Source organism: Pungitius pungitius, chromosome 18 (genome assembly GCF_949316345.1).
Source record: "Pungitius pungitius chromosome 18, fPunPun2.1, whole genome shotgun sequence".
NCBI lineage: Eukaryota > Metazoa > Chordata > Actinopteri > Perciformes > Gasterosteidae > Pungitius > Pungitius pungitius.
In genome coordinates this window covers 2,203,904-2,217,468 of record NC_084917.1, presented here as the reverse complement: position 1 = coordinate 2,217,468, position 13,565 = coordinate 2,203,904, and the positions used below count along the sequence as shown (strand labels likewise).

The window sequence follows — 13,565 nt, the reverse complement described above, 5'->3', positions numbered from 1 at the left end:
ACAGAAGTCATTTTGAAGATGTCAGCTTAGACGTAAAGAACTAGTTTTTGGTATTTTCATACATCAATGGACCCACTCAGTGAACTGGTAATAAGCACACTCGGTGTGTAGTTTTTGTAGAAGAAGATGGCAGTAAAACCATCCAAAGAGGAACTGGGCTCTCTCTTACTGACTGGTCTTCAGAGGATTCCAGATGTTCCCCGATAAGCTGCAGCGCTGTGGTTTGCGCTATCTGTCCTTTAAGGTGTTTACTTCAGATTGAGCACAACGACCGTTATTGCTGCGTGGCTCTTGTCCGTGGTGGGGCTTCCCTGTCGCTGAGACGTTTAGGTTAACTGGGACAGAAGTCAAAGACAAGGAAGTGTATATATAACATATTACACTTCCGCTAATTTTACAAACTGTATTATTGGTAATTAAAGGGTTCATTTGATATTCCACGCATATTTTTCCTCTCACCTGTTATTTACCGATTTATTATTATTATTATTATTTTGGTGCGACCTAGTTTTAGAGGGATGGGCAGTATAAATGTCTCTGCCTTCCATCCGAAACAATGAGACCGTGGCGTCACTCGAAGCGATGCAAACATGTCTCTCCCCGACCTGGTTTCTCAAGCCCCCCCATCAGGGCACCGTAGTTCCAGAACTGTCCCTTTAAATTGTCTTCAGGGGAAAGCAGTCAACGAGAGTCAAACGTATTCCACGCGGCCTTGGTTGGCTAAATAATGAACGAATTCAGCTCCGTGACTTTTGGAATATGAGCTTCCCTCAATGAGTGTCCAGAGGAGGAAGTTGAGAAACGGAGCCGGTCTCACTTCCCCCCCCCCCCCCCCCGAGATGCAGAATCGCACAATACGGCTGCTGGACCAATAAGAGGCTGATAAGGAATCTCAGGTGTTCCCAGGTCTTCGTGTTCTCTGCAACCCGCTGAAACCCACCCCCCAAAAAAAGAAATACCCGGCCCAGAGCTGCTTCCTCTGTTTGTTGTGGTTTAATTTTTTCTTCTTTTGTGTTCATTGTTATCACATTCCACCGGAGCGCCACAGTCGCCGCGCTGAACGGACCGTCTTCCTGTTCGGCTCGCCTTCTGTCACTTCCCCGTTCTGTCGGACTCGTCGGCCAATCGGGGGCCTCGCTTTGAGCTCCTTACGCGGGTCCGTGCAGATGTCACGTGAGCGCGGCGCTTCGTGGCCTCGACCTTTCCTGCCTTGTCACATGATGCGGGGGCGGGGGGGCGGCGGTTTGTGTTAGGGCGACCCGAACATTTGTCGACACGGACGTCCTGACCTTTCATCTCTGTCAGCGTTGGTAAAACAGGTTCTACTCCAAACCGCTGTCGGCGGATGGCTGGCGGAAGCGTCCGGGTTCAGCGTCGGGTCGAGGTCACGCAGAGGTGACCCCTCAGACTCGGGCGAGAATGAGGACGAGCGTCCGTTTCCCGCCGGCGTGCGTCTGCTTTTCAGGGAACGCCGGTGGTTTCGTTGTGTCCGTGCAGCGCCTCGCTTCAAGCCGCCGTTTAGGTTTTTCCCCCCCTGAGCCCTGACCGAGGCCGACGAGGAAGTGAAATGTTTCTTCTCCTTTCTGCTGCTTCTTCTTCTTCTTCTTCTTCTTCTTCTTCTTCCCAGAAGTGACAAGAAGACATTTTTTTCGTTTTCTTGAAGGAATGGGAAAAAAAAAAAAAAAATTGGTGTGGGGTGTCGGGCACTTATTGCTGCTAAACTCCGCGTTGCCTTGGCGACCACCACAGCTGACCGGTCCCCTGTAACCGAGGTCAGCGCTGGAACAGTTTCAGCTTAAATCCCAAATACAAACCAAACAAAAGGCCCCTCGAAGGATCTGATTCCTCCTTTTGTTTTACTACTCAGATTCCTAGTGAACAAACCACTTTCTACATTTTCTCAAACCTAGTTTTCTGTTTGCAGTTTGTTTTTGATAATCGTCGAGCGCACTCACCTGCATGTCTGCGATGACCTATAAATACATTCATGGCCTGTTTCTGAAACAGGAAGTGGTTTTTTTTTCCGTCGCTATCAATTATTCAGAGGTAGCCGCATTTCTTTTAGAAGCGTCGCCTGCAACTGGATACCTATCGCCATGGTTACGCCACCACAGACTGCGGGTCCTCTCTCCTTCATGTGCGCTGGATCCTCGGTGAACAGCGCCGCAGCTTCTTCCTCAGCGCCGTAGCATGGCGAGGATGGCAATGGTGGACCAGAGGCTGCTGCGGAGGCAGCTGGGGGCGATGCGGGCCACGAGGACGCTGCTCGTGGAGAGCGCCCTCACGGTACTCGGTCGGATTTTGAACCCAGCGGCGGGAGGGGGGGCGGGGGGGGTCTCGTTCGTGTTCCTCACTCCTTTGGACTAATCTTCTTTTCGTTTTTGTCTCTGAAATGCAGGGGGACAAAAACAATGGCTTCGACGTGCTCTACCACAACATGAAGCACGGGCAGATTTCCTCCAAGGAGCTGACGGACTTCATCAGAGAAAGGTGAGACCTCCCTCCTCTGCCTCGCCAGCGTGTCGGCTGACACGAGGCCTCTTCCTCCCTCCGAACCCGTCCGACCTGTTGGGTGGTATTTGAAAGTTCTTCGCAGTAAGAGACACAAGCACTTATCGGAGTAAAATAGATTCTTTTAGTCCATGAAACGTCCCAGACAGAAAGGACATCACCAGTACGTGGGTTACAGGAGATTGAGTGGGCCAAGAAGTTCAACATCTGCACATCCACTCTCAGCCTCATTAGGGAGCCCGTATGACGGCATTTGTTGGATAATTGTAGCTTATTTGTACTATTCAAGCTACGAAAGGCCACCATACGTTCTGTTTGTTTGACTGATGAGGGAACTTTTATGAAGTGTTTAACATGTGCAACTGTTTTCATATTCCAAATGGCTGGACGTTGTTCCAGATAATACGAGGTGATGTGATAATAGCAGTGAAAACAAACACACATTCGCTCTTCCCACGATTTTCTTCACATTCATTTAAACGTTCATAAACACAGCCTAAAGTAGTTACCAGTTATTTATTTTCTCACTAAACTGATCAATTCATCAGCTTCTACGCAGATTAATATCTGTTGAGGAGGTTCTCCATATTCTCCATAAAAACCAAGTGTAACATTGTGACTTTGGTGGCGGAGCTTTGAGGACGTTTTGCAAACTTAACCTCTTTGTGAAAGAGGCTTAAAGGTGAACCACACTACACACCGTGGGTCTGCATCTGGCTAACACCATGATGACAGCCTGGTACCAGAGGGCTCCCCCTGAACACCCCTGAAGCTTCGCTGTGTGTTTATGACCTGCAGCGTGACGGAGGGCTCCCGCCCACAGCCGCGTGCTCCGTACGGCGTGTTTGGAAAGTCTCGTTAGTAGTGACACTTCGGGGGGGGGGGGGGGGGTTTCAGCGTTAACATTCTCTGGCGCGTCTGCAAATGTTTCATCTAGCGGGAGGCTCCAAAGGGGGAAAACGGTGTGTGCAGCCGAGCGATGTTCGTGACGCAACGCTCACCTACCCGGTTCAAACCCGATCACCTCTCAGCCTTTCACTCTGCTTAAATATCAACGATGCGTCCAGTCGGGAATGTTGTTGTTCAACTATACAAAGGAATCGGCACACGAAGGAGACTGATGCATTGATTGTGTTGTGCCGCCTTTTCTTTTTATTGCTCGGGCGCGTCATATTTCTGATTCTCACAGGCTGGTTTGCAGATTTTTTAAAATCAGGGATCCCTGGTTGTTTTTAATGAAGAACAAAAGCTTGGGCTCCCCTCTGGTGGAGAAGCAAGCTCGGTGCACCGACCCCCTCAGTGAGAGCTGCACGCTGCTGTTTCACTATCGCTTCTTCTTTTATTCTGAAAGGAGGTAACGTAGCTTCCTGCGGACCAAAGATTATCTTGGACTGAGATGAACAAGACTGAAAAGAATCTGAACACACTTTCATCTCTCATGCTTTTTACTACACATTATGAGAGGAATGTTTCTGTCGACATCCACTGAAGAAGCAGAATATTCTGCTGATTTTATACTCTTATACCTCGAAATTGTTTCTTCCCATCTAAGCATACAACATAGATGTACCAAAGTAGGGATTCTTTTTATGAAAAGAATTTGCCTGGTTTGTAAGTAGGTTTTTAAAGATTTATTTATCAAAGAATATTTTGATTTTAAAAAATGGCTACAATATAGTGGTCATTATTATTTATTGGCTCTGTGACACCCTGTTAGTCATTTCCACACAGAACAATATGGGGGCTGTAATTGTGAATTGTGAATCTGAATTATAATCAGACTGAATATATAATATTTATCAATCTGCACAACACAAGGAAGCTTTTTGAACGTTTTTGGAAGTAGGGATGCAGCGCGTCACATGTTTCTAGCTTCTGCTGTAGTTACGTAGGATCTGTGTGTGTGTGTGTGTTTCTCCTGTTTCCCCCTGGCTGACCTTGCTCCTGCGACGTGACTGCAGTGGAAGTCCTGCTAAATGAGTCATGCATAATTCAAGCTTCCACTATAACACTGCCGCAAGTTTTTTTTTTTTTTTTTAAATCTGTCACTTCGCTGAAAGACGAAGGAGGAAAAAAGGGAAACTGTGAGAAGCAGCGGATTCAAACGGTACAGCTCTGGCGTGTGGTTTACCAACAAAACCCGGTCCAAGCCGCACATAATACAAATAGCCATGACACGCTGTAAATGGATTAATTTTTTTTTTTTTACCAATATTGCCGTTCCATAACTCCTACGGGTCTATTCCCCGCTCTCCCCCAGGAGCACCATCGAAGAAGCCTATGCCCGGTCCATGACCAAACTCGCCAAGTCTGCCGGCAACTTTTCTCCGCTCGGGTGAGTGTGAACGTCGTCGTGGTTACAGGTCCCTCCCCCCCCCCCTGAAGAAGAGACGTGAACAAATGAGTGAATGTGAGGAGGCTGTCGTCCCTCCCTCCAGGACCTTCGCTCCGGTGTGGGATGTGTTCAAGACCTCCACGGAGAAGCTGGCCAGCTGTCACATGGAGCTGGTGAGGAAGCTGCAGGAACTTATCAAAGAGGTCCAGAAGTACGTGGAGGAGCAGGCCAAAGCACACAAGAAGGTAAGGAGCCCAGCAGAAATGTGGAGAGAAGACGTGCACTTATGGAGAACACGTGGTATTCAGGACTGACGGGACATGAGAACTACCAATGAGGAAGCCGTTCTCACCTCTTTGTCGATTTGACGCTCTCGTTGGAAAAGTGTAACAGTTTAAACCGCTAGTCCCATCCTGAGAGAAGCTAGCGTGTCAGCGCTGCTCTGCGTAGCTCCTTTTCTCCTGACCCTTCGCTCCTCCACCGAGGAACCATCGGCTCGCGTCTCACGCATGAAGCCACACGACAACAAAAAAGAAAAAAAAAAGAGCCCGGGTTGTGCGTTTTGTGCGCTGAGTTTAAGAAAAAGGGGGCTGCCACGGCGTCCCTCCCATCACGTCCCTGCTCCTCCCCGCTCCGCGTTGGCCGGCTGGCTCACGGATGCTGCAGCAAAGCGGTGTGACTAACGCAGAGTAAACAGCCGTCTTGGAGGGGCTGCTGTACGTAATGTGTCAACGGGAAGGGCGAGCGAAACAAACGCCACAATCAGATGAGATGATAACGTGAAGGGAAAGATCACAACAGAAGAATCAGAAAAATAACAGATATTAATAATTGATCAACTTGCAATCGGGCCCGACAAGTCAGATTAATTAACCACAAATATAAAGTAGTTTATTATTAACAGTATTGGACTCTACGGGGTGATTTGTAAGGGAGGGGTGTGATAATTCAGCCCTTTGTGTGCCTGTCAGACTAAAGAGGAGGTGGCGTCCACCCTGGAGGCCGTGCAGAACATCCAGACCACCTCTCAGGCCCTGCAGAAGTCCAAGGAGATCTACAACGCCAAGACCGTGGAGCAGGAGCGCCTCCGCAAGGACGGGGCCGCCCAGAGAGATGTGGACAAGGTGGGGGGCCGGGGGGGGGGGGGGGGGTCACATTTGCACGTGCACACACACCCGTGTAGTCGTGGTAGGCAGTGAGGCACGACGAGGTGCACAGAAAGTGGAGGTCGGCCTCTTGTCTGATTTAAAAAGGAAATGGCGGGAAACGAGGCGTGTGCACGGCTCGGCTCGGCGTGCGAAGCGTCGAAAGCCGTCGATTGTGTGTGTGTTTTTTTTTTGTGTTTGTGCAGGCCGGGGTGAAAGCCAAAAAAGCCACGGAGACCTACAGGTCCTTCGTGGAGAAATACGCTGCGGCCAAGTCAGAGTTTGAACAGAAGATGGCAGAAACTGCTCAGGTACCAACTCTCTCCAGGTCCCGCCTCCCCCGTGTGTGTGTGTGTGTGTGTGTTCCTCGCTGTATCATCTCCAGATTGTGTTTTCCTCCTCTGGAACGGAACCGTTGTGGAAAGCCCTGATTGGATCCATCTGAAGTCCTGATTAGATAAGCTCCAGATTAAAATCAGTGTTTGGCCTCCACATCCTCCCCGCGCCACCTCCGCCACCAGAAATGTTTCCAGTTAGCTCGCCGTTTGTTGTTTCTGGTACCCCCCCCCCCCTCTCCCCCCGAGCTTCTCCCTGGGACACCACAGTCTACGGCGTGAGTTATTAACAGCCAACACATGTCCCCTGTGACATCACCGGCTCCTCCATGTGTTCCCTCCGCGTTCGGCTCTGCTCCGCGGCGTGCACGCGGTGACGCTTCCTCTGCATCCTCTCTTTTTGATTGTTTTTTTTATTTAGTCTCCCCGTTTAACCCCGGGAGCCCCGAGTCAGACTCGAGTGGGGAGCAGACACACTTATTTGAAGTCGTTATCTGCACCCTGCCTGTCGCCCGAAGCCGAAACAAACCTCTGTTGATCATTGTGGAAGCATCTGTGTGTGTGTGTGTGTGTGTGTGTGTGTGTGTGTGTGTGTGTGTGTGTGTGCATGCGTGTGTGTGGCACAGACCACCCAGACAGACGCACAGGAAGTGGCCGGGGCAGAATTAGGAAGGGAAGTGTATCCTAGGCTGCTCTCTCTCTCTCTCTCTCTCTCTCTCTCTCTCCTCTACTTGTTTTCATGGCCTGTTTAATGTCACTTGACTCCACGAATCGCACATTTGTTTGCACCCCGAATGAATCCGGCCTGTGTTGCAGAAGTTCCAAGACATCGAAGAAAACCACATCCTGCACATGAAGGAGATCATCCAGTCGTACTCGCGGTCCGTCGACGAAACGCACATCCAAATAGGAGAGGTGAGTGTGAGCTCACACACACACACAGACACACACACACACTCACACACACATTCCTGTGGGCGGGGTAGGTGTCTCGTTGACCTGAGGGCTCCGCTCACCGGGTTCACTGCGTGTCACGTCAATTAGTGTCGTCTTTGATCTCGCTAATCGTTTGACTGAGAACCAGGAAATGCTCCAGTCCATCCCTTTATGCCGAGCAATTAAAGGCTGATCAAAACTCCCCCCCCCCCCCTCCTCAGAGCGTGCTGTTTGTCTCCGGCAGAGTGTGTTTTGGCTTTTGAGGAAACGGCGTCGGGGCGGATCGAGTCGTCCCGTGAAGGCTGCCAAACGCCATCCGCGGCGGCCGTATTAATCGAGGTTAACCGGAGGTTTCCCCTTCCGTCTATTTACCCGGCAATCACACTTACCAGCAGCGCACAAAACAAGGGGCCGACTGCAATCTGCTGCTCTGTGCACCCCCCCCCCCCCCTCACCCACACGCCTGCCGCAGTTCTCTCAGCGCCTGCAGAGGGCGCTGCGGCTCCACCGAGTGGACGGCCCTCCTCTGGACTTTAGAAATTGTGATTTGGTTGATGAGTGTTCCCTCAAATCAGGTTGGGACCGGCCACGAATTATTATAATCTGTCAGGCGGGGGAGGGGGGGGGGGGTGGGGGGGGTATAAGGGGGGGCAGTTTGTATCTCTGCATGGTTGTGCTTAGTCACTGAGCTCACGGGCATTAACGCTGACACGCAAACACACAGTAGAAATCATACATTTGCATTTCCAATAGAGACTATTGTGAGGGCTGTTTGGTTGGACGTGCACACACACATGCGCACGCACGCACACAAACACACACAGTGGGCTGGATACAACTCCTATGTGTCATTCATTGGTCATTTTATTCATGTTTGAAATGCCATTCACTTTTAAACTTTGAATATTAAACTGACTGCATGTGTCCCGCTGTATCTCTTCAATAATAATAATAGTTTAATGACGAGCACTAAGACTCATGACAGAGATTAGAGTGAATAAAAGCATCACCAGAGACAATGAACTGTAAACACACCTCCCCGTGGGGCTGGATATGATTTGTGGGTTAGGTGAGTGCAGATAAGTACATTAAAATGATCAAAGCAGGTCACTGAACGATTATTACTTATATTACAATATGCACCAGCACTAAGCTTAAATGTATTTTTATAGTCTATATTAATACATACTTCAGGTTTTATAAGAACACGTTAAGCCTATTTTCACAATAGCTTTTAACTTAAGCCGGTCATAACAGCCCGCATGGCAGTGACTGAGGGGGAGGAAGTCCTTCAGAGACAGAGCGACCTGCGAAGAGGCCCGCTGACCTGGGGGGTCGGGAGGGGGGGGGGGTGAAGTCAACCTCCTCTCTGCCTGGCAGGTGAACAGGAAACAGCAGAGAACCCCCCCTCCCCCTGAAGACACATGCTTTTCAGCAGCAACCTCCTCCTGTCAATCTGGGGGGTGTCGATTCTACCTGAGACGCATCACTGCGGGTGGGGGGGGGCGGGTTGCGGCTTCTGTCACCCAAAAGAAGTGATCACGTTAACCTGGCAGGTATTTTGAGACGAGGCTGAGCCGGTGTCGGCTCAGTGGGCGAGAAGGATAAGAGGGTTGGAGGAGGATGAAAGGGGAAGAGAACGCCAGCGCCATATATAGACGGGTCAGAGAGTCTCACACTCACATGGGGGGGGGGAAGGTGTGTCCGCCAGGTTAGCGTGCTGTGTTTGCTTTTGTAAGTGAGCGTGTGTGTGTGTGTGTGTGTGTGTGTGAGAGAGAGGATCCCTTGAAGGGAGATGCATTTTTCCAGCATGTGGTCAAAGGTCCCCACTGTCCGAGGTGTGTGTGTGTGTGTGTGTGTGTGTGTGTGACGACATCACTGCCCTCCGTCAGGGCACCTGACTGATCGCGTGTGCTGCTCTGAGCGTACTTCCTCAACCACAACAACCAACCTACAGCCCCCCCACCCCTCCTCTCCTCCCAACATCCTCTCCTGCCAGGACACAGAAGGCTAATGCACTCCACCACGCTACAGGGGCTGTGTGTGTGTGTGTGTGTGGGGGGGGGGGGGGGGGGTGTCTGGGGGGACACATATTGCATGTGTTTGCATGTGTGTCTGACGGTGGAGCCTCTCACAGTATCACGTCTAAAATCTAAATGGTACGGCACAGTCTGCTCCTCACCTGCCTATGCGTCGCGTTGGCTTCCCCCTCAGCCATGCACACATGCACAAAATGCACGCATGCACACATGCACGCATGCACATCTCCCAAAGCAAACAAGCCACTTCCCCCCGATGCCGCCCAAAGGGCACGGACGCAGCGCCAACAACGCTGATTGGCCCCGACACAAAAGGAGTCACTCACAGAGAAGTAAAGTGCGTCTGCACATAAATGTTGCAGATTAACAAACACGGACCGGAGGCGAAGCGCCGCCGCGGAGAGTTAACAGCGACAGACTGCGTTCGCTCGGCGCGTGATGTGACATAACAGAGGAGGTAGAAGTCAACCATTACCCCCCAGCGAGCATTTAATGTATTTAAAGGGAAAGGACCAGAGCACAGAGTCACAATATTGATCATTGATGTATTTGCCTACACATCAAAACGATGCCTCATCTACTGGGCGTCGTTTCACAGTTAAACGCCTCCTTCAGGTCGCCTCCTCTGTTCCACCGCGGTGAATACATGGAACGACTAGAAAGGAAATGGATCACAATATTCTTTTCCCTCCCCCATTTGTGTCTCCTCTCTCTTTGTCCTTTAGGTCCACACGGAGTTTGTGAGGAACGTTGAGAACACGTCGGTGGACAGCTTGGTGCTCAAGCTGGCGGAGAGCAAAGGAACGGGCAAAGAGAGGCCAGGTAAGCCCTCTCTGCTTTATGCTAATGCCCAACGTTTGTCGGGGGGGGGGAGCTTTTTTTTTTTTTTTGTGGCCTTCCGCCTGCTCCGGTCTTGTGTGTGTGTGTGTGTGGGGGGTGGGGGGGCTTCACCGAGAGGGGCAATTAGAAGTAAGAGCGGGCCATCAGAGTCAATCATAGTAATCTGCTGTAAAGGTAGGCAGGCTTGGCATTCCACTAAGCATGTGACAGGCGGGGGGGGGGGGGGGGCGGCGGACTAAGCAGGCAGAACCAGCCTTTTCAGGAGGTCAGAGCTCAACAATGACTCTTGTGTAAACTTTGCCATGCCACAATAATCAAGGGAATTCTGCTCAGACCCCTTTAGTCCCCCCCCCCCCCCCCCCGCTCCGCAGCTCCCTCCTTTTCACACACGCAGCTCCTTCAGTGACGCTCAGATGCTGTTGCAAAGACCTCCGTTACCCCCTAGTAACTTTTTATTTCAATCGGTGAGTGAATACCAAATGCGCAGTTCGAACCCCCCCCCCCCCCCCCCCCCCGCACTTGTGCAACGTTACGTCAGGAGGCCGCAGACACAAAGGCTTCACCTCTGCTGGGTTTGTGTGTACACAAACGGCGACCCCTGAGCGTCCGACCAGTGGTGGCCTTCATTTGTTTGGACAGCAGAATTAATTGAGGCTAAAAAAAAAAATTAAAAAAAATCCTCTTTGTATGAAGCCGTTCGTTAGGGATCAACGCAGCAGCCCCGGCCCTGTCAGAAAAATAACCTGTCGCCCCCCCTGATTAAATAGCTGAACGGATGGCCGGTCCGGTGCCTCCAGAGAGAGAGAGAGAGAGAGAGAGAGAGGTTGAACAAACTTTCTATTGCGGAAACAATCTCAAAGTGACACGCTGCGAGGCGGGGGGGTTCGGAGTGTTCAACGATATCCAGCTGAGCTGTCAACTGGCGGTGGGCCAGACACGCAAACCCCCCCCCACCCCCCTCAACCCCCCACCACTCCAATGCCCCTCTCCCACTCCCGGTGCCATGTGAAGCATATGCAATTTAAAAAAAAAAAAAAAAAAAACGCATCCTCCCCTCATGCGTGACTGCACAGAAAGAGAAGAAACATCTTCCCCCGATTAGACCGAGTCGTTCAGACCGCTCACGTCTGCACACGTTGAGGTAGAATTCATGTGTTCTGGTGTTTGGACTTATTGGATAAATATTGTCAGATGCAATCGCAGGATGCGAAGACCCCCCCCGCCCTCCCTCCCCCCCCCCCCACCGCTGCGCCCCGGGTCTGACGTAGATCCGCAGAGTGGAGCTGGAATACAGGAACGCCACGTGTCAATTTCAGCGCGCTTTTTTTTTGTTTTTGACGCGTCAAGCGGGGCGAGATGTCAAAACGTGATGATTAGGAGTAAAAAGAAATAATAGTATTAGTACCGTTTGGTGCCGTGTGCAGAGGCCCGGTGTCGCACACTAGAGTAGAGTCATTGGTGCACTTCATCCACTTCACTTGGCGCCATGCGCGCCTCTCGTGACTCGCCGCTTCCCTGCGCTTCACCCCGGCGCTGCGCACGCCAAACAGCGCGCGGGTTCAGCTCGCCGCCGCCGTCCTCTTGGGGGGGAGGGGAGGGGGGGGCGAGCCGAGCCGCTCTGCTGCCCGCTGTATACAATTTGAGTTAAAATATCATTAGCTTTGTTGTTTTCAGGTCACGGCATGTTAGTGTATCAGAGATATGGCCAGAGGGTCCTGCCCCCCCCCCCCCTCTCTCCCTCTCTCATCTTACGAGCTATTAAGCTTTCTAGTTACATCCATCTGGTCTGATAGCAGACACAGACCGCACGTCCACCAGGTCACGCACTTGAAGAAGAAACGCGGTGGTTCTCCGCAGTCGACCCGGGCTGATCCAGATGTTGCATCGCGTTTCGTCTCGGGGGGGGGGGGGCGCACTCTCGCGGACGCAACGCGAGCGACTCTCGGGTCTCCCCGACGGCGGACGTGCGCGCTCATCGCAGGCCCCGCCCTCCGGTTTCCTCTCGTCCTTCAGCGCTCGCGGTGATGTCTCAGAGGAACGATGTGTATAATTTATGGGCATTGTGGACTCTGTTGTTTTTCCTTCCTCATCATTGGAATGATGGTCTCTGAATGGGAAGGGGGTTTGCACCTTTGGCGATGTGCCGCGTGGGGGGGGGGGAGGTTCCCCGCTCCTCTGGGTACCTGCTGCGCGCTCTCTGTCGATCTGGCTCGTGATGGTTGTGCGTCCCTAGGAGGGGGACTCAGTGCTCCGCCTCCCCCGAGAGGGAGGGAGGGAGGGCGGGCAACGTCTCCGCGAGGGGGCCAACTGACACACAGTTGACTCCGCCATTGACCCCGTCTGCCCCGTGGGACCAGCCCAACTCTGTTTGTGTACCCGCTCTGTTTGGCACGCCAGACTGCGTGTGTGTGTGTGTGTGTGTGTGTGTGTGTGAGGTTATTGCGTGATGTACATTCACAGCATTCACAGCAGTGGGTCACTGACCCTTTTCCGCGCCGAATTAACCTAAAAGATGTATTATTTTTTTGTCTCATTAGGACCCATTGAGTTTGAGGAGTGCAATACAGCCATCGTTACTGAAGGTGAGTCTCGTTTAAAAAAAAAAAAAACTCCAACTGAAATGTATTTTATCAAGAGCAGACTGATTGTAACAAATAATTTAAAAAAAAAATGTTTTTTTGCTAAGGTGCCAAACCCAGAAAGAGGAAACCATTTGGAATCCCCGGTCGCAGGAAAGACAAAGACACCGACTCCACGTGAGTGAAGACTGCTTTTAAATCCACCCCCCCCCCCCGCTAAGAATGTTACAACTTCATCTTAATTGGCATGATTTTTTTCTTCCAGGGAGTCGACAGAAGTGGAAGCTGCTGTGAGTAGAAGATTCACCCAAAGAACCACTTATACCTCAACTTTGATTTAGTGGATATTTAATCCATTGATCTCATGAAGGAGGGAAGTGGAAAACGTCCTCGTTTCTCTCTCTGTTCCCTCCCTCTTGTTCGCGTTATGGATTTTCTCATTCATTCATTCATTCATTCATTCATTTCTCTCGGTGCTCGTAGAACACTGCCAACGGCGCCCCCCCCGGGTACTACGGCGCCATCGACCTCCAGAATGCTGTGAGCACGCCAACACACACACAGGCACACTATTGATATCGCGTTTTGGGAATTTATATATAATATAATATATTATTTATATATTTATATATCAATCCTTGTGATAGTTATACAAATATTAGCCACCAACCTTTAGATCCCGTTGCTGCTCAGATGTATTTCAGCCAAATTCTAAATATAATTAAAATGAATAATTACCTTATTTACAATTAAAATTCAAACAGTTACTATTCAACAGTTAGTTCAAGTTAAGTATCCGAGGACTTTAATGTCCACAAAAGTGCTGATGAGTACATTTAACTGCT

The 13,565-nt window shown here is 50.8% G+C and overlaps 1 protein-coding gene across 1 annotated transcript in view; it reads left to right on the top strand.

The window, feature by feature from the left end:
• Window positions 1-2,026: 2,026 nt before the first annotated feature.
• The window catches only part of fcho2 (FCH and mu domain containing endocytic adaptor 2), a 19,598-nt gene continuing 8,059 nt past the window's right edge, over window positions 2,027-13,565 (top strand). Inside the window, 12 exon segments of the mRNA XM_062559007.1 lie at window positions 2,027-2,286; window positions 2,399-2,490; window positions 4,772-4,846; window positions 4,950-5,091; window positions 5,818-5,970; window positions 6,198-6,302; window positions 7,143-7,241; window positions 10,027-10,123; window positions 12,679-12,723; window positions 12,828-12,897; window positions 12,986-13,010; window positions 13,204-13,294. Of these exon segments, the coding sequence (XP_062414991.1) occupies window positions 2,191-2,286; window positions 2,399-2,490; window positions 4,772-4,846; window positions 4,950-5,091; window positions 5,818-5,970; window positions 6,198-6,302; window positions 7,143-7,241; window positions 10,027-10,123; window positions 12,679-12,723; window positions 12,828-12,897; window positions 12,986-13,010; window positions 13,204-13,294 (1,090 nt within the window). The 5' untranslated portion in view covers window positions 2,027-2,190.